Here is a 21,764-nt window from a genome sequence, read left to right on the forward strand (position 1 = left end):
TGCGTCGCGATTGTTCGCGAATTAAAGCTTTATAAACATATATATTATTATATTTACGTATTAATCGTGAATACTCATATTGGAATTTTATTTATATTTTATTGAAATAATAAAATTCATTACTATCAAGTGGATATTTTTCATTCTTAGACTCCCTGAAGCTATACATCGAACTGGTATTCTTCGTCAATCCTGTACAAATATTCTCGACAATTTCTTGCCCTTTCTTACTGTCATTTTCGCACACAGACGACATTTGAACATCTTTTTCCATTTGCGTAGGCACACTTGATATTTGTAAAGGTATATCGCGATATGCGACTACAGGAATTTGAACGTTGTAACACTGCAGTGACTGCGCGGACGCAGTTTCTACGTTAACAGGATTGACAGGTAGCGCGTGTATCCTCTTCTCATTAACCATTAAAAACAGCGGCCTATTAGTCTCCTAAGAGACATAAATATACGATAAAAGCCTGCTTTTAATATGGAATGCTAATCATAACGCACGATCGCAAACTGAAACCTTGCATACTTTTTCCTGTTCTTGAGAAAATCTGTTTCCAACGTCATATCGCTCGTTAGTCGCATACTGCAAGGCTGAAATCAATTTGCAATTAAAATTGACTCTAAATTAAGTTAATTGAATACGCAATCGTTTCACGACATAACAATTTTGTATAATTACTTGAACAATGTTTCGCTTCTAAAATGGATTGCTCATCAACAGGATAATCGGTGATCTTGTTCGCCGATTTTGTAGTATTTGATAATAAATTATCTGCAAGCTTTTCAGTTCCTTGCGTGACACGTGTGTCTAACTTTGGCGTTTGTTCATCGTTTTTTGTGGCATAAAATTCATCTGGTTTCTCAGCCTTTTGCCGCGATATCTGTCTACGTTTCATAACAAATCGTATTGGTATGACATGTTAACGAAACGAAACAGATAAAAATATATTAAAATAATGATATTTGAGGAGACACAATATAAATATATGTCTGTATGTGACTTATACATATTATAGAGAGCTGATTTGCTATAAAATCATGAATTATACGTAATCTAAAAACGTAAATCTAAGATAAAGTATATTATCTTGGAAAAATTAATGCCTTCTGAAACGAGGATCAGAACAGCTAGGCAGTCTTTTCGGTATATGTGTGATTGTTTCGCATCCTTGATTTAATCTGGATTTGAGGTGTCTAAAAAAAGAAAAGTAAGAAAGGAAAAATATAGGAAATGCAGCGATACTCTTATCCTCATTGTGACACCAAAGTTATATAATTTACATACAGCAATTTGTCATGTAATTATTTAGCAAGCGATATCTGAAATGCTTGAAACTTACCGACTTGCAACAGTTTGGACTATATTACGACCTTTTCTAGGACTTTCTGTCAAAGTGATCACACATGGAGGTTCAATAATGTCATCGATATTGTTACTTGGATGACGTGGAGGTATTTTAGGCCAAGATGGATCGGAAGGAATCCTAATATTAAGGATACATATGATGGTAACACACAAAAAAGATTGAACGATATCTTATTTACTTAATAATATAATAGTATGTATAATTGTATACCGTAATGTGCCGGTATTAGACTTTTCCGAAATTGCTGATAAATTTTGCTCATTTACTAAAAATATAACATATTAAAAATATTAAGATTATATGTACTATTGTTTTTCCATAGAATATTTTCTATTCTTACCTTTTATGTGCAATTCGAGTGTATTTGTTTGGTTATCGCGTGCCATGTCACGAAATAATATAAGTGTGAATATTTCTTTATATATTGCGCCGCTATTTCAGTAAATCGGAACTTGATACATTAGCCTAAAAAGTTGTATGTACGAGGCACGATTGTGTCAATTCATGTCAATTACATGTTTCTTCAATATCGAACACTGTTTTTTATGCACCCGAATTATAAATTTTGTTTGTCGAGATTCACTTGTCTTGGGAATTATTTTTTTTTTATTATCGCTCAAATATGAATGGATATAGTAGATATACCATAAATGAAATCGTTAAGGATTATATTTTATTATCACATAATTTTTATATAATATGTATACAACTTTAAATTTAATTTTAGAACATAATATTTACACCAAATATACAATAGACATAGTTATAGCCAGTCTTGGGTTTCAATAGAGAGAGAAAATGTGAAATGTTTTTTTTTTTAATTTTGAATACAAGATTACGCGAACAATTTACAACATCCGAACGTTAGCAAATGTCTCTATCGTGGTGGAATCAGATTTCACCATGATTTCTATAATGAACATGATCGAAAAGTACCGAAAAATACGTTTCGATTGGTGTGCGACTTTAACGCACAAATTCAATTTCAAGTCTGGTTATAACATTACAGGAACGATGAATTACTATTTACTCGAAATTCTTTTAATAGATCGCATTATACTATACTCTAAGATATATTTACGCAACATTATTATTTATTGTTATATCACATCACATCATTAATTTAACATTGCAACTGCCCTTTCGTTTGATCTTTTTAATAATTTTTTTTCTTTTGCTTTAAAGATGTTGCTTTCTTACAAACGTGTTTTCTCTTTGAAATATGTATATGTTCTTTGTCTCTTTACAAATAATTATCCCGCTGCTCAAATTTCTCCAATAATGTACTCTAGCATAGATATATGTATATACAATTTTTAAAGACATTTTAAAGACAAAGTCGGAAATTGTAACATTTTTAATAAAAATACGACGTAGCGTAATGCGTCGTTTAATTGAATGAGATCAGTCGACATGTATATCAATTCTTTAAAAGCCGAATACGAATGTTTCGATTTTCAATTGTATACCATGGATAAAAGATGTGAAATGTAAGTTTAATGATTACATTGGACAGCGGTGCACCATATTCCATCTCACAATGTTTTCGCCTTCATTTGTTCGAATAATTAATTCGAAGAATTAAACTAATCTATTACAAAATTTTGAAATTAGTAAACAGTTTACATCGCAGTTTACGATACTCGTTTTACTCATGTATCTTATCTACAGCTTGTTAATATTTGAACACATAGTGATAAAACTTGTGCGTATCGAAGCGGAAGAAAAATTAAATATAAATTTTTTCAGTTGTAACAACCGAACTAAATTACGAAATTAAATCATATTTAATAACGGGACGTGAGCGGATAGATGTGTCATGACTAGACTAGACGCTTGAATATATAAATGAATCATTGTTCTCGCCGAATATATAAAACTTTGATCTCACGTCATTAAGTTTCTACTCTCTATGAGTACTTACTCTTCATTTTACTATCAAATTTTTATTGGTCCGAAGCTTTATAGCACTCCCTTTCTTCACTCTATGTAACCTTAGTAAAACTATCTCATTTATAATACTTTGTGTCTAAAATCAGCCAAATACAATACTAAAAATAATAAGTACAGAACGCACTGGATATACTCTGTTATGAAAACATTACTTTTAGCACGTAGCAGAGTGCTTGTTTGCCTTTGTTAATAAGTTATTCATTCATTAATCATCGTGTTATAAAGCCTTAATAGCATAAAAAATATTACTGTTTAGTGAAAAGTATAGTCTTATGAAGGAATACTTCTTTGATTTTCTTCAACTCTCTATTATATATAATACAATAGTATATACAGATTTTGGTAAAGACACTGAATTTCTGGTTCTTTGCGAATCCAGTTATAGGATAGGGTACAGCATAAGACCCAAACAATGCATATAGTCTCGAAATAACAATTATTATGTTGTTACCAGATCTTAGTGGCACAGCTTATGAAAGCCACATTTATTTGCAGAATAAATTGATAAGAAATGTAAAAAGAGGTAGCTTCAGAAATGCATAATGGACTCGAACAAATAAACCATGTTAATTGCGTTCGTCATAAATTGACTCGCAATCGTTATTGTCCGGCAGTAATCATTTTGTAATGTTAGTACAAAATAAAGAGATACATTCGCGTAGAAAAAGTAGGAGACTTTGTGATAATCATTATTGCACACAATAAGATATAAAACTTACATAAGACGATTTAAATAAAACCGGGTATTTACGGCAAATGGAGGCACGTACTTATCGAGAAATGTGTGCATGTTAATTAAGATGTTATTACAATGATGTATGTAACATACGAGGAGTTTTATCGTATTTTCAATTTTCTCATTATTGTCTTGTTAAGCTTCATGATCACCACTGTCTATTCCTATTAAAGATTCCGTTTGCTCTGCCTCAAGATCTGGAATCCTGAAAATATTGATTTCTTATTTCGTAGTTTATATGTATGTTGTATGTATGTATGTGTGTATAGTACGCGATTAATATGTTATGACATTACAACTCTGGTCAATTAATAATATATTATTTTAATTTATAATATTTATATGTGATGCACGTTTTACCTTGTAGATCTGTTTTTTCTGCATATCCAGATGAAAAACCTTTTAATTAAATCCATAACAGGATCCCAATTGTCATAATAAGATAAAAGAGATACCGTCAGGAATGCTAAAAGCATTGGAATACTTCCCAAATAGAAAATACAAGGGTACTCAACTTTTTTCAAGAGAACATCGGCTACCATTGACATGGGCATTGTTAAGCTTACAGCCATTGTTGCTACGAGAGACGATGTCAAAAAACAACCCCTGTAGATACAATAGAATGCAATTACGTTACATAAAAGTACAAAAGTTGTTATTATTATTACCGTATGTATGACAACACGTTGAATTGTATTAAAATTACCATAGCCAAAGAACTTGGCTCAAAACAGTACCAATTAGACCGTTTATAATTAGGAATGTCCACTGATGGCTATTGGGCCATTCAAACTCTTCCCAGTGACCATAATGAAGAATAAAGAACAAAGGCCACAGAAGTGTTAAATTGAATATTCCCACAAAACCAAAAAACATTGGTATATCCATCTTATCTTCATGATCTACTTTTCTTTTTAAAAATACAATGTATGCAGCATAGAAAAAAGCACTGACTAGAGCTAATATTATGCCCGTTGACATATTATTACTTTCTATAGTTAAATCCGAAATACCGACCAATACCTGCAAATAAAGAAATGTTTTTCAACATATATCGCATAATATCTAACGCATGCATATCTTCTTTTGACTGTATTCCAAAAAATATGTGAAACGTTTATACTAGTTAGACGTTCTTTCTAAGAATTATTTTGTTTACCTGTATTCGCTTGTGTGAATAAACTTGTAACTTACCAGTCCGAAGATACTAACTATCACAGCAGCTAATTTGGACAGCGTAAATTTGTCTCCTCCATTACTGGGAAAAGAAGCAGCGAGAAATAAAGTGAATAAACTGGACGTTGAAGACAATACAGTGACAATTCTAGCTGGAGTTTGTTCCAATGACATCTGGTGTGTATAATTCGCCATGAACCACTAGAAGACAGTATCGATAGCAAGTAATGCCGAGAGAATGATATATTTGATTGATTTCCAAATCGTTACTTACAAATAAACAAAACATAAGAGCTAGCTTAGCCACTTTTTGTACAGAGAATTTGTTAGCTTGTCGTCTCGCTTGTTCTCCAGCTCTGACACTGGCTTGATAACTAAGTCGTGCCAATAAAGCCTCGGTGGCATCACTTTCGGACATATGGCGTACTTCCGCCAGTTTGCTGAATCGTACAGAACGAATGGACGAATCATCACTTTCCGTTCCTGACGAACGATCACAATGATCTGGTGTTTTTATTGGAACAAACGTTGGATCGCTCTATGATAAAATAAATAAATCTATGATAAAAGTCATTATTAGATTAACAGCTGAGCAATAAAATCTTCTATTTCACACACATACATATGTGACGTACATATATGAAAAAAATTTAGTATAGATACGAAATGTTAAGTGAAATAATTACAATCAAATCTTTGGGTTAATATAACCAAAAATAATTTTACTTTTCGAAATATTTAAAAAGTTGACTATATTATTACAATTTCTGTAATACTATATAATACTTACTAGACTTGTATTAGCCTCCGAATAAAAGTTATCATCTTCAACATTGGGATCTATAAACTAAAAAAAAGCAAAATATATACATCAGAGTTTAAGAGATGTATAAGTAGAGAAATAAAAAAAATGTGCTTTAATAAATACCATATATGTTGCAGGTTTATTACATTGTTCCCGCCAGGGTGGCCAAAAGCATAGGCCAAGTAAATAAAATGTAAACATAGATGTTCTTACATATGTACTAAAAAATGGCCTCTCGAATGTTTCATCCCTGTAGATGTACTGAAATGGTACATATTACATTACTTGCAATTTCTTTCATTATTGTATATACAAGAAAAATTCCAAATATATTTAATGATCAATTATATCAACAATTGTAAGTGACAAATGTTGGTATATAAGCTAGTCGTAATATTTGCAGAGAAGACAAAAGATATGGAAAGGTTGATCTTACTTTGGTAAGCTCGGAACTGGAAACCCAAATTATATCGACCAGCAGTAGAACTAAGAGTCCTAGTACCAGTCTTTGAGATTTATTCATCATCGCCGCGAGTTTATGAGGATCCTCCGCCATCCCCTGTTGCCTACGCTGGCGTAATTCCACAGAACAGCTCATCTTGGCTTCTTTTCTTTACCACATTGTATTTATAAGTTTGTCTCTGTAAAGCGATGCAACATTGCAATATCACAGGGCAGATAAAACTTTTATCATTAGAATAGAAACCTTAGTTTAGAGAAAGGTATAACATTAACAATTAATTACACATTCCCTCTTTCTCTCTCTCTCTCTCTCTTTTTCTTGATAGTTGGAGCCTTATAATTAATTACCAGTTGGAAGGGAAAAACTAATCTCCCATGCGTTATGCATCCACAAGCTTGTTTTAGTATAAGAATTCAGGCAGCGAGAATACACAAGCGCGAAATCAAATTCACGTAAGCAGGTGTCAAAGAGTGATAAGCGAGACTTGTAATTTTTTCTCAACGTCACACTGACAAGACACCTAACCTAACCGGCTGGTTGCGGCCTCGGCCTCAGCCGACGTTGATTCCTCATCACATCGCTCTCTTGCTAATAACCGAGCTTCGATCGTATCGGTTTTCACGATTCTTTGCACCTTCCAAGGAAAGAATTATCACGCTTGTTGATCGCGTAACGAAGCAAATCCGCGCTCCACTGCACGTCGTAAGTCGTAACGCATCTGAACGCATCTGACTGAACGCGTCCGTCAGTCGCCTACATCATCTTCCGCATCTTCCTTGTCCTTGGGTCCGTTGGGGCGCTAGTGATAGGTAAAATCGGGGAAAATAGACAATAACACTATCAATAATGCAGGTGCGGCAGCGTTATCGCGTCTGATAACATTCACATGTATCGGTACAATATCCTCTATCTCTCCCAGTTCTTTCTCCCTCGCCGTTTTATTTTCCATTATTTTCAATGTATTTGGCGCGCACTGCGCGTGCATTGCACTTGGCCACTTGCTTACATTGCGTACGACCAATCGCGGCGCAATCGATCCCTTCCGATTCCACGCATTATGCGTGGTCTACAATAATGCGGCAGTACTGCAGTAATGAGATTGTGTAAAAGTAAGAAATCGACCAATCACAGTTGCACGCGAGAAGAATAATCGACTGTAATTGGTCAATTTCTTACTCTTCCTGTTGAATAATTTTAGGCCGAATATTAATGGATAGTACTTAATTAAAAGATAACAATAGTTGAACATTATTTTTACTCTTTCCTTTTCCTAACGGACCGGTTGATTAGTATTATGTTAATAAGTGTTATGCGCGATTAATTGAGGGAATGGAAGAGTTACTTTTACAGTTACTTTTACAGTTACTTTTTATAACAATGTGTTGCAATTTTTTATAATTGTAATGATAACTAACTTATATACGCTTAAGAGGCTAAAATTATTTTAATAGTTTCGCTTTTTAATGCATACTCTGTAAATATTTCATTCTTGTTGTCTATTAAATATTGTGCAAAGACAAATATTATATGCTTCCAAACGCTATAAACAAAAATGCACCCTTAAATATATGTTGAACAGTATTAACGAAATTTGTAAAATTGAACATTGTTAAAAGAAAAATAATTATCTATGCTTGTATAATGTATAAGATATGAAAATAAAAAGTGTTATTATAATTACAATTCATAATAAACAATAAATATATAATATGTTGTAGAAAAAATTATTGCATTTTGAGATACAATAGGCGAAAGGAATATATGAAGCACTTTCTAAATAATTATTACTTAATTTATTTTTACTATAAGCGCACGTATATATATACACGTGTATGTATATTATTAATAGTAATTGTATGTTGATATAATTATATTGTTTATTTATACATATATTTGTTATTATATTGTAGTTCATAATATAATATATATATATATATATAGTCATTTATAGACATTTTACTGTGATACTATAACATTTATTATTGAATGTAAAGTGTAATATATTAAAACGCGTATTTGCTTTTATTTCTTTCATGCTTTTATTTTTTTTTCACATACTTAGTCATCACAGATTGGTTACACAATTCCATACCCAACGAATATAAAAACATCTATGCCACAGTATGGTGCGTGGGAGTGCGCCAAGTGAGTTTACATTTCGTTACCATGGCAATCGAACTTGTCAAACTTTTATTACGAAAACCAGTTGTTAAATGAATAGGCACGGGAGCGAGAGTGATAGTGAAAGAGAGAGAGAGAGAGATACGAAAAAAAAACAAAAAAACTGATACTTTTATTAAAGATTGCCAAGATTAGAGTTTCGTAAAAATGGCAAATGATATTCTCAGCAATGGCCGTTTACGAGAAAACACTGTTGTGCAACGAACAAGAAACGATCAACGCAATCGAGGTATCACTCAATTCAATCAAAACTTTAAATAGTTTAAATAAATAAAACGTATACATAACTCGCGATCGATTGAGTTTTGATATTAGGTTGTTCGGAAAGTTCGTTTTAATTTTTTTTGGCTTAAAATTGTATATACATCTTCGTAAAAAATTAATGAAATTCAAATTTAAAAAAAGGATTTGAAGCTTGAAATCTCTACTTTTGAAAAATTACTATATTTTTTGAATTTCTATGAATTTGGTAATTTTATATAAAAATTTTATATAAAAAAACTACTTATAGCTTCGAAAAAGATGAAATATTTTCTTTTCACTTTGTGGGTCTTTCACGTGCTCAAAAAAAGTTTGCGAAAATTTTCGACTACCTGTCGTGAAAGCTTAGAAGCTTTTCCTACAAAATCGTTTTTTAAAAATGTTTCTACGATTTTTTGTTCCTAAAAGTTATTCACGAGTTAAATAAAAGAACATTTTGATCTTAATTGTTCATAATTCCGTTAAAAATCATCGTGTACCGCAATGAAGAAATCAGATTCTTTTAATAATTAACTCTGAAACTTTTGTATAATCGCAATTTTTGAAAGTAAGTATACAATATACTATTATATTTTGAGCTAGAAAATTTGAAACAAACTTTCCGAACAACCTCATACTGTATACCTTATCTTGTGATGCACGTCACATCAGAATTGCTCTTCGTCAGTTGTAATTTTTCCGTCGTCTTTCTTACTGTTGGTTTAATTTGTTGAACGTAGCACCAGACATAGCAGCAATAGAGAGTCGCAATTGGTTGTTACATCGACATTATACGAGACACGAATACAGTGCTTGCAAGCTACTCATCGAACAGGAATTAATGAAATCCAATGGTCACGAATACGCTAATTATTTAAAGGTTCGATCGAGACTGTTTCTCCGAAAAATCGCATATGAAAATATCATAATATACATTTTACATATACATTTTCTAGTATTATTTTTTATATGCAATATTTTTCGAAAATAATCGGAAACTCTCTATTATATATTATAATTTCAATTATAAATTTCAAAAAATATTCATAGTTTATAAATATAAATATAGGTATATAACTATGAATATACTTATCCTTTTGTTACGCTGTTGTGTCGGATAATGCATAATGATCTTTATAGGGTTTAATTCTTCGAAAGGAGGGCAAGATTCAAGATTCCTTGGATTGTTTTCAAACTGCGTATGATGTGAATTCGACAAATACCGATAACATTAAACAGATAGCAAAATCGCTGTAATTAAAAAAAATTCTTAATATAAATTAATAATTTAAATCTACGACGAATATCACGAATTACTAATGCGAATTATAACGATAATTTTTAGATTGATAATGGGAAGTCACAAACGCGCGATAAACGCATATGCGGAAGCTGAGAAGATATCTGTTCCAGATTGGGAAATATATCATGGCCTTGGCAAGTTATATTTCTTTCACAATGCGATGTATTGTTTTGCACAACACTTCGCCAAGCTTTATAAACTTGCAGATGCACCTATACATATATTATAACTGCATGCATTTCAAGTTTTTGCGTTGAGCACAAGTAAAGTCATGAAATTTAACTGTTAAAATGACACTTTCTGTGCAACGGAATTACTTTCTTTCTCTTCTTCAGGCGAGGCTTATGTGAAATTGAATCAATTACAAGAGGGCAAAAAATATTTTAAAAGATCAACGGAATTAACCAAAAGTGAATTGCCCAATATTGATCTTGCGAGACTCTATCTTTTAGACGATATGATTCCAGAGGCTAGAAATGCTTATACAGCAGCTTTGAAGTAAGTTACATGAATTACAAATCACAGCTGTGAATTGCGCGAATTAGGACTATTAAATTATTTCCATGTACCATTATAAGCTATGAACGAATTAAAGATATTTATTGTCATATGTATATGGTCATTTTTTTATCACTTTCAATATATGTATATGTTTTCTTATCTTGCCGTTGTTCCTCTTAATACAACCTTTCTTGTTTTATCAACCGCTTTCTATTTCCTTTCTTTTGATAGTGTTTCTATCATTTTGATGCAACTTAAACTTTCGTCACTTTCTTTACGCTTAGCGAGAATCCTCAAAGTATAGATGCAGCGACAGAACTGGGTCTCTTATATCTTAGAATCGGAGATACGCAACGAGCATTTCAGCAATTTGGAGCGGCTTTGGCTCATTCACCTAATTGCGTCAAAGCAATCTTACCTATGGCTTATGTAATGCAGGTGCATAAATTTTATAAAAATTCATACATCTCTTTGATAATTTTTCTTTAATTTGCAAAAGAATTTACTCAATTGACAGCTTGTATATTTTAAATTTTAATTATATATTTGTTCAGATTATTTCCATCAAATTAACTTTCAATTGTTCAAATTGATCATTTCGTTTGATTTATAAAGCAGATAATGCGTTATTCCGCTTTGCTAATGTAAATAACTACGAAGACATATTCTATATCACAAATGCATATTCGTCAGATTATTAAGATTTACTTGTTCTAATTTTGGATTCTTCGTAAAATTGGTTTCTTTACTTCGACGAACAGCGTATGTTTTATTTTCCAGAATCACCGAGAATACGACGTGGCCTTATCGAAATATAAAGTTGCGGCACAAACCATTCCAGAATCCCCGATCCTTTGGAACAACATTGGAATGTGCCTTTATGCGAAACAGAAATATGTTGCAGTGAGTCTACTTTTTTTTTTCTTTCACATTTACCTTCATTTTTATCTTTATTGTTTTTTCTTTGAATATTTCCTACTCGAAGCACGCGATATGATTCAGTTTATAACAATACTCGTTAAAAGGAAAAGGACTAAACTTTCACCATGTCCCTTAGAGACGTATACTCTCTAATAGGTGTGTATAAAGAAAAGAGAAACAAAAGACTTTTCCGCTAGCGAGTTATTATATGGTATCGAATTAAAAAATCGATACCAAAACTTAATTTTCTTGTATCTTTTGAACTAAGAATGAGCAAACGAAAATTCCAAATGAGCATTCTTGAGCAAACGAATGCATAAAGAAAAAAAATCGATTTTTTAATATTGGGGGGCTAGTGTGAAGTTGGCCTCCCAAAACATAATTTTCGTATATCTCTTGAATTAAGGGTGAGCAAACGAAAATTCAAACTGAGCATTCGTGAGCAAACGATGCGCAAACGAATGCATGAAGAAAAAAATCAATTTTTTAATATTGGGGGGCCAGCTTCACACAGGTAAGCAGTATTTCGTATTTTCATACAATACGAATTTAATATAATGCAATGATTTTTATTCACGAATTCAATCCACGTTGTTACGTGAGTACTGTTTTGGAAGCGATATGCAATCAGAAAGGAAATGTTTGGATCATTACCGATAAGATAAGATGAAAAACCTTTGGAATATTTCCTAGGCTATCAGTTCATTAAAGCGAGCACATTATTTGAGCCCGATGTCTTGCATTCCGTCATGCAACCTGGGAATTGTTTTTCTTACCACTGGACAGCCTGCATCAGCCGCGATTTATCTATGTGCTGCAGTCAGCGCTGAGCCGAAGAATTCTATGCCATATCTGTTATTGGGTTGTGAGTATGAAAATAAAAAAATTTCAAGTCTTTTTATATTTTATATAATTTTATATAAAGAGCTCCCCCTTTCCCACACATTATCCATAATAAGAGAAGCATTGTATAAGAAGAATATAGTTAGTCTTATATTAGCAATTAGCGCGAAATATAAGAACATCCAAAAGGAATTAAGTCTTGTGCCAGAGTGCTGTTTTTTATTGTCAACAGAATTTTTTTTTAACAATTCTTTTTTTCTCTTTTTATTTCAGTGGCTCTAAAACGTTTGAATGATCTGGAAGGTGCCAAAAGATCATTGACAAAAGCACATGCATTAGCTCCTCAGGATCCATTAATTTTGATTAATTATGCTGTAGTACTCGATGCTCGCGGGAAACAAGCTAATGCCTTTGAAATTTTAACGGCACTCAACGACATTATGGCTGTCGTTGAAGTCGATGTGCAGGTAATTTAAAAATACAAGTATATATACAGTAAGATATCTTTGTGTGTCGTATTAGTTATATGCCATATATTATGTGTATTACATTGATGTATCACAACATACAGATATCACAAATGGCAAACAAGTTATTAAAGAAATTACAACGCGAGAAAACGGAGTCGACTACCAGTCAAGAAATATCAACGGAAAAATATGAAAAACGACAATTGAGCCCTGACGAAGTTTAAAAATCATGTCATTTGTCGTGCGGTATAATATAAAAGTGTTTGTATTATTTGCAAAAATTTTAGGAAAAAAGAATCAACGAAAAGAAATCTTTGCACATTTCAATTGGAGAGTGCGTTTTACGACAAATTAATGATATGTACTACATGTATTTATATTGTTTATATTTTGAAAAATATAACATAGATATATTTAGAATGACAACGGAATGTAAAAAGAGATTGGCTGTGTGCGTAAAAAGAACTATGTGAGTGTGTTGAGTTTATTTATTAAATTTATTGAATTATTGAAAGAAGTTGCTATGTATGCGTATACACATACATTCTGTTGTTATTAACAACAATTTCCTAATATTACATATAACGATCATATAATATCTCGATTTTTACTTAAAGTTTTCTTTATTAATGCGAGTGAAATGAGTACCTACATTTCAACATCATTTACGAGCAGTATAATAGATATATAATAGCAGTAAATAGACAATTGATTATACGAAATGGCTGCGACATAGAACAATATAAGATTTATGCTCTGTTATTTAATAGTGCTGAAATATCTATTAGCTCTCAAAATATGTGGTAACAATTACGAAAGAAACAATCACCCAGAGCAAAAAGTGAACAAAGGAAATAAAAACAACGCATGGTAGAAGAGTTTAACTACACCATGTACCCAAAAATTTAATTTATATAGAAAACCTTTATCGATGGAACATGGTATCTATAATATGATACAATACAATATATTTCCATGATGTTGGTATAGTAATACCGTTCTCGTAAATAGTTTGCACTTTTATCTTGCGCAATAACATTTAATCGCAAACAGCAGTGGCATTCTGGGCAAAACATTAAAGTGAATCGAATAACATTTATTTGGGTGTAGACACAATAGAACAAGGAATAAAAATTTTCAACTTATCAGAAACTATATATATTTAGATGTATCCGATTTCTGATAGAAGGGTTGAAATTTTTCATCCTTGTTTATTTTTAAAATAACTATTTTAATATTATTATCTACACATTTCTTTATGTAGTTATTTTGAAAAGTATATAATCTATTTTAAATATTCTTTATTAATAAATTAATAATTAAAATGTTTAAAAATTTTTCACAAAAAATATCTCCCTTGTGCGAATACTTTTTGTACTCACTGTATGTACTTTTGTTGTCTTTCAATGCTTTGGTGCTTTTTCTTATCTGAGATCAGAAATTCAATTCCCGGCTAAAGTAATATTTTTTGCAATAAATAAATTTATTTACAGATTACCAGCGTATTCAGATTTTTTTATTTTAAAGATACTTGTTGAATATCTATATGAACATCAAAATGTAATTGTAATATAATTTCAGTAGTTTAACTGCGTTTTAAAAGTCCAATAAAATTTTCGGCATGCAGTTTAAATTAATTACGCGTTTAAGAAGAACGCGACTCTACCATTCAACGATTAACGGGTGTAGATTTATGGTTTGGTCTTTCAATATGTAACAATGATACTTTTAGCCAGCCTTTCTCGTGAAAAAATACTATCGTGGATATTGATAATCCTATTAGTAGTGTATAGAAAGATGACTGCATATCGGCTAGGTTAAATGGCACGAAGTTGTCCGTTTTCTTTTTGTTTTGAGTTAATGTTTCTTTGGCCCGTAACTTTTTGCGAACATTAAAGGCATTAACAATGTGTTGGTACCATAACGACGGTAAACCAGCCTGATTCAATTGGCTGATCAATGTGTTTATCTTTTCGTTGAAAATTGAATTTTTGGGCAGCAAATACGACAAGTAGAATGTACCTAGAATTTATAGTATATATACATATAATGTTAATGTTTATTATATGTAGGCATATCTAAGCTTATACATAATTAGAGCTTTTATAAGTATATACTTATTATATTTTTCATACCGGGACATTCTTTAATAAGATAAAGCAATGGCCCACCATCCGCATCAGTCAATTCCTGGCTGATAACAGGAAAATAATTTTCTCTGGCGAATGCCGAAGTGTTACGATAAAGAGCCGTACTGATTACACCATTTACGCCAGTTACATTAAATCGCATTTTCTTTCGTAAGTTTTGCATGAGCGTCGAATCGACATCATTATCATCATAGTCAAAGAGATTAGCCAGGCCAGCGGAAGACAAAGATATTGGCAATCCCGAATCGTCAAGATCGTGAAGACTTTTGATGTCTGGATAATACATGTTATGTGCAAAACTGTTGTACAAAATACCATTAAAGATTCCAACTAAAGTGACGTTAGCAAGAAAAACGCCTGACAGTAATATCCTTTCCGCGTTTGTGTTTGGCAATTTTTGGGGGCAACCAGCGTTCAGTAGAAACGATCGATAGAACGTTGCGCGGAAACTTTTCTTTCTCTTCCTAAAAGTAAATATAGTATACCATCTTCACTTTTCTCACTCATTGTCAATGGAATAATTCGCGTCATTAACGTCGTTCAGATAAGAGTACTGTACCTTTCTGAAGTAAATACTTGCACAAAGTACCATATTAAATAGATGAAAACGTGCGTCAGCATCAAACAGATCCAAATCGATGGCGGAAAAAAGTGATATATTCGAATCCATTTAGGTATCTTAGTTGCTTTAGGGACAGTCATGCATATTCTGTCAAAGTCCACGTATGTACTGAAATCTACATCTTCCTTGGGACTTGTACTGTATTTCTTTACGAAGAAAGATATGAAGCAGATGTCCGTTCTACCATACACTACGTCGCCTGTGTAAGCTGACTATGTACTATCGGATATTCAAAAAAGAGACAGAAACAACAGGATATATATATATATATATATCGCGAATAATTTGAAATATCACACGTATAAGTACCTATAGCACCGACGTACGTTCCATTAGACAATTGATAACCGAACCATTTATTATCCGCCGGATGTACGTATTCTATTTGAAAATTCATGTCTTGAGCGATTGTATTTAGCATTGTCTCGTCAAATTCTTCGAAGATGTCATCATAACTGTAACGTGTACTCGACTGACCTTTCATCGGTTCTGCGATTGTTTGGTTTTGCTTAAAGTAACCCACTTTTAATGTATATCCATTCATATTTTTCGTGCGGCGGTATGTTGAATGCGACAGCTCATCTGACGCTTCTTCCGCTGTTATTACATTTATAATTTCGACTCGACCCCACACTGAAATCAAGCAGACGTGTGTGCTGAATATTTATTATTATCTTTCTTTAAACATACTGAAATTTACGGATGTACGAAATGATTTATGTATCCATCCAACTACTTCACCATAGTCGATGGTCTTGGCATTATGAGGAAAAAGTACGAACCAGAATCGTTGACTTTGGTAAATGGATTGTAAGTGCGAACACTTCGATTAATTCGAACGGTGTCATTTACGAGTGTCGCCTCGGAGACAAAAACCTTTTGCACCTTATGTTCGAGCCACAATGTCTTCAAGATATCGTCGATTCTCGAGTTCAATTCGTTTGACAGATCATGTTCTTCTGGGAGACGAGCGAGCAGCACGATGAATCGATCGTGCGAATTCCATTCGAATGTACCATCCTTCGAAATTTCATCGAAGGAGTGTACACCTCTCGTGAGAATTACGTGCACGTTCCACGTGTTTCTACTGAAGGTTTTATCGCTTCGTATCTTCCGTATCCTTCCAGCTACGTTATTCGATGGCATTACTCGAGAAAGAAACACGTCGCTAGATATGATCTTCCAGATCGATGGCCTTTTCACAACTGCATGAGCTGCATTGTTATTCACGAAAGATGCGAGATTTTCTGAGTCAGATGTGTAAATCCTCGACAAAATCGTTGTCTCGCACTTGCGCGTGATATCGTGTACGAAAGCCTGGAAATATTGCTCGAGAAAAATAGCGCTCCTACTGCTACTGCTACTATTACTGCTCCTCTCGAACACACCGTAAAAATTCACAATTTTAATATATTCCATAGAGCAAACGACGTTGCTCCAAAATTCTACATCGTCGTACCATTGGCAATTGCTGCTTGATACTACTCGTGCATGCAGAAAAGCGAACACCAGCAGAGCAAATTTATAAATTATCTGTAGATAAGAGAATCAATTGAAAATTTACAAGCAATAAGAATTTCACTAATTTATGAACTTTTATTGTAAAAATATAATCAACGTACCATGTTTGCGAATCTCAAGGAGCGCGAGTGCTCTCTTTTATACGATCTAACACTGGCACTGGATCACTTCAAGTTTGTCCTCATACAAATATTTTCTAGTATAGTATATTTACAGTCAAATCATACATTACTCACCTTTATCGTTACTCTTATTGATTCTTTTTTTTCGTTTCTCCCTCGACTATCGTGTCATATCACTTTGGGCACGTCTATCTTCGATCGAGTCTCCTCGAGGGTTTAATACTTCTATATGCTTATAAAGGACACGAATACATTACGCTCTTTAGATTGTGGATAAAGCCCGATAAAAATAAGCTGCTTATTGCCTATCGCCTTATTATTCATTATTTTTCAAGTATTTTTACAACATTCCGAATAGAACTTTAGTCATACTTCGTATTTGATATTCGCACATATACATTATTCTCTTTTGAGATACTTGTACAAAATTTTGTTTTAACAGAATTGCCTACAGAAATTGGCACTGCTAAGTTCAAATAACTTGTATAAATATAAAAACAAACATACGGGATAACAATGGTACATAATAATTTTATTTTTATTGTAAGCGTATTCGATAATATGATACACAGGATGTCCCCTAATTCAAACATCTGAAATATCTCGCCTGATTTTTATATAGCTCTTTCTAACACATATTGAGGTAAAATGTTAAATAACTCATAAACTATTAATTTTTTGACAATCGTATCTTAATACCTTTATGAACAGAATAATTAGAGCGATCATTGTGTAAAAAATATCATACTAGTCCTTATAAAAAAGTGGACGTGACCTTTATATCTTTTTGGCATCTTCTGCACCTAGAAGAAAAACAATATAACCGAAGTCCGTTTCCCTTGAAACCCTTCCACTTTTATCTGAAATATTTCATCCTATCATAAAAATCAGGCGAGATATTTTAGAGTTAGGTGCGATGTATATAATAATTGTATTATCGTATTGGTTGCTTACATTTCTTATCACATTTTTAATTAATTTTATTCTCTTGGGTAATAATAGGAATTATAGGGGAAAATAGAAGAGGAAATAGAATGTTTTCGTTTGTAACGGAAAGTAACATTGGTATTGACATGAGTGAGAATAATTGCGTCATATAACTTAAGCTTTTAATTTAATGACACGTCAACTTGACGTATATGTGAAGGGAAGTAAGCGTTTGCTCAATTTACCCAAAGTAAATATTGGGGAATTGAGAAAAAGAATAAGAGAAAAACGTTTCTAGTAAAGGATAAATACTAAACGGGTTACGTAAATGTAACTAAGTTGCAATTATATATTCTTCGGTTACTTTATACTGTAACAGTGTAATATAATATTATTTTAATATTTTGCAAAGGAAGAAAGCAAATTTACATTCGTTGTCGATTGAGCGATATAATATATATATATATATATATCTAGAACAAAATTCTCTTGCTAGAAAACATAAAGATTATCTGGATAAATATTTGGATAGATGGATCCATTTATTTCATCATTCATATAATTTTCTTCCAAAACTACTACACGGTGAAAATGTGTCTTCCAATGAGCGAGAAAAGATGAAAAGGAAAATTTCGAGCTCTTCCTAGAAATTAGTAACCAGCACTGTTTATGAGATGATGCGATAAATTTCACTTTAATATATTCTCTTTTCGAATTGCTGTCGCAGCGAATAGTATATGACGCTCCCCCTTCAATTTCACGCCATCACGAAACATTGAATATTTAATCATAACGTACGTTTCAGTAGATGTATGTGATACGTACGTACGAGCTCGTCAAAATACAATAAAACTACTTCACTACTTGACGCGAACGTTAACGATGTTCTTGTGTCCCGATTAATTCTCGGTGTTTCTATCTATAGTCGGCATCACGCCCATGATTTCTATCTACCGCAGCGTGACAGCCTTTAACTCTATATATGTCTATATATTTTTTTCTTTTTTGTTTTTTAACTATATGTGCTGACCTGTATCTATATAAAACTCGTGCCTTACTTTCTGATTTGTTTTATCACTGTTTGTAAAGCAAATCCTGCTGAAGTTTTCTCACTCTGTTTGTAAAGCGAATCCTTCATCGATACAATTTGAAATTTTTTGAAAAACGACTTTCATCAGTCATAATGTCATCGACAATATTATTTTATTTATTAATGTTGTCGACATTAACGACAGTGAAGACTACGACAGACGGAATATCCAAGATCATTGTAAAAAATTACGTATCGAGATCGACGGAAGATGAAAACTTGAGAAATATTTTGAATTACGTTCAAAGCAAGCAGATATTCTCTTCATCGATATTTTCTCTCGTTTCTTCCGATGGTCGATCTAATTTCGTACATCTTTTATCTAAATACATAGCGAGCGAATCCATCGTTAGCTACAAGATCACGGCGAACAACCTCTCACGGAAGTACACGTGGCAGAGTAGCGTTGATCTTACATGGATTTTCATCATCGACAGTATGAGTATTTTGAATTCTTTTGTGCACGAACAAGGCCATATCTGGAAGGCTGTCAATCAATATTTGATAATTGTCACCACTCCGAACACGACTTCGCCGCGAGAGATTTTTCAGACAGTTTGGAAGATCTACGGTGTCTATAGGATCGTCATTATTTCGATAGAAGACGACTTTCGATGTCTAACAAGATATCTACCGTTCGAAAAGAACCGACAAAACAAATACGGTGTCGTACGTAAGATTTGTTTAATGGATCAGAAAGATAATGTCGAGCTCTACGCCAACTTGGAAAACTTGAACGGATATCCTATACACGTGATCATGTTCCCATTTTTGACAAAAAATATTACACCCTACGATTATACTACTCGTACGAATAATAATGTTCAAAATTTCGGCAAACTAGACTCGAAAGCAATGTACTTGTTGGCACAAGCGATGGGAACTGAATTTAATATCACTGTGCTTCCTTCGGTCAATTCATTTAACGGAAGTTATGATCCATTTTATGATGCTCTTAAATACATCGAGGATGGTGAGTCGGACATAATCATCATCAGTTTCTTTGTTCACCAATATAAGGGATATCGGAGGTACGAATTCACAGTTAGTCTTTATGAGGACAAAGTGTGCTTAATCGCACCCACGGCTGGTTTCGTGCCGAAATCATATATGCCAATAATGTCATTCACGTCTAATCTGTGGATGGTTTTCGCGATATACAATATTCTCGTGTCCGTTTTATGGCTCCTCATAAAATACTACAGCGTTTCGTTTCGTCGACAAAAGGCTGTTGTCCTTCCCTTAGCGAGAACGACGGAATACGTATTTTCACGGCGGTCGGATTTACCACCGAAAATACATCCTTACATTTCATCGTGCTTCAACCTCGTCGAAACCTCGTGTTACCCGCTGAAGGAGAAGGATGGTAGCACGACTGCTCAGAGAGTCTTCTTGGTCGGCACGCTTTTCTTCGGACTCATCGTTACTAGTCTCTATCAGGGTTGCCTCGTGACCAGCTTGAGCGATCCCTTTCATTACTCTGAATTGAATACTTTGAAAGAGATCGCTTCCTCGAATTTTACTATCGTTACCAAGTATAACAACTTGAAGGAGAATACGTTCTCGGGAAACACCACTCTGGATAAGAAATTGCGGAGTAAAGTCAAATTGTTAGTTTCTAAAAAGCGCACCTACGACTCCGTGGCCCTTAAGAAAATGATCGGCATCGTCCGTCATTCTATGGTCAATTTGGATGACATGTCCCAGTACTACGATGAAGACGGCAACGAACTGCTCCATTTAGTCGAGGAATGTCCGACCACTTTCATGTTATCTTTCGTAATGAAGCTCCACTCACCGTACCGAGAGAGAATCAACGGATTACTGCTACGAATGCAACAAATGGGTTTTGTTTGTCTGTGGTACGAACAAGTGGCTTATCCGTCATACGTGGCTCAACAGAAAAGGAAGATGATCAAGAGCGAGAGAAAGATTAAACTGACCATGGAGCATTACTCTCTTACTTTCGTCGGACTTACCATCGGTTTACTTTCTTGCATCGCGGTATTCTTCGCGGAAATTTATTTCGCCAAGAGATCATCAAAATCACTGTAAATCATCGTTCTCCAGTAAATCATCGTTACATTATCTAAGATCATACTATGGTACACGAAGTTAAATTGCGATATAATATCAGCTTGTTTTATTTTCAATTGACTTTTATTGTCTTCATAAGCTTTTTCATCTGCAGTAATCATAGCTCTAAACATTCAAGTACAATTTGCAACTTTTATTTTGATTAAAGAAAACATTCGATCTGATAAATTGATTCGACACGCACACACACATATTCTCGCGTGACAATACCAGATTTGATCGCGATATAGTTCGAACAACAGCTGTTTCATTCGCAACGCTCTCGAG

General features: G+C 33.3%; 4 protein-coding genes and 1 pseudogene across 4 annotated transcripts; 2 read left to right on the top strand and 3 right to left on the bottom strand.

The window, feature by feature from the left end:
- Positions 1-91: 91 nt before the first annotated feature.
- On the bottom strand, positions 92-1,882 carry LOC108781946 (uncharacterized). Its single transcript, XM_018550076.1, has 7 exons — positions 1,717-1,882; positions 1,587-1,641; positions 1,350-1,493; positions 1,114-1,203; positions 689-894; positions 536-600; positions 92-448 (listed from the first exon to the last, which is right to left on the bottom strand). Exons 1-7 carry the CDS (start codon positions 1,760-1,762, stop codon positions 92-94), a joined length of 963 nt encoding a protein of 320 aa, XP_018405578.1. The 5' UTR covers positions 1,763-1,882.
- Positions 1,883-3,940: 2,058 nt separating this feature from the next.
- On the bottom strand, positions 3,941-7,110 carry LOC108781987 (solute carrier family 35 member F5). Its single transcript, XM_018550131.1, has 9 exons — positions 6,857-7,110; positions 6,483-6,687; positions 6,170-6,307; positions 6,032-6,088; positions 5,516-5,779; positions 5,260-5,442; positions 4,772-5,088; positions 4,426-4,671; positions 3,941-4,270 (listed from the first exon to the last, which is right to left on the bottom strand). Exons 2-9 carry the CDS (start codon positions 6,642-6,644, stop codon positions 4,201-4,203), a joined length of 1,437 nt encoding a protein of 478 aa, XP_018405633.1. The 5' UTR covers positions 6,645-6,687; positions 6,857-7,110; the 3' UTR covers positions 3,941-4,200.
- Positions 7,111-8,720: 1,610 nt separating this feature from the next.
- On the top strand, positions 8,721-13,265 carry BBS4 (Bardet-Biedl syndrome 4). Its single transcript, XM_018550119.1, has 10 exons — positions 8,721-8,919; positions 9,671-9,810; positions 10,071-10,183; positions 10,276-10,367; positions 10,569-10,731; positions 11,019-11,172; positions 11,515-11,637; positions 12,349-12,520; positions 12,772-12,965; positions 13,070-13,265. The coding sequence occupies exons 1-10, from the start codon at positions 8,838-8,840 to the stop codon at positions 13,190-13,192; spliced, it is 1,356 nt and encodes a 451-aa protein (XP_018405621.1). The 5' UTR covers positions 8,721-8,837; the 3' UTR covers positions 13,193-13,265.
- A 1,372-nt stretch (positions 13,266-14,637) lies between these two features.
- LOC108781947 (uncharacterized) lies at positions 14,638-17,707 on the bottom strand (annotated as a pseudogene).
- A 1,786-nt stretch (positions 17,708-19,493) lies between these two features.
- Positions 19,494-21,455, top strand: LOC108781948 (uncharacterized). The gene has a single exon (XM_018550077.1). The coding sequence runs from the start codon at positions 19,494-19,496 to the stop codon at positions 21,453-21,455; it is 1,962 nt and encodes a 653-aa protein (XP_018405579.1).
- Positions 21,456-21,764: the final 309 nt, after the last annotated feature.

Source organism: Cyphomyrmex costatus, unplaced genomic scaffold, assembly GCF_001594065.2.
Source record: "Cyphomyrmex costatus isolate MS0001 unplaced genomic scaffold, Ccosl1.0 scaffold932, whole genome shotgun sequence".
Classification (NCBI taxonomy): domain Eukaryota; kingdom Metazoa; phylum Arthropoda; class Insecta; order Hymenoptera; family Formicidae; genus Cyphomyrmex; species Cyphomyrmex costatus.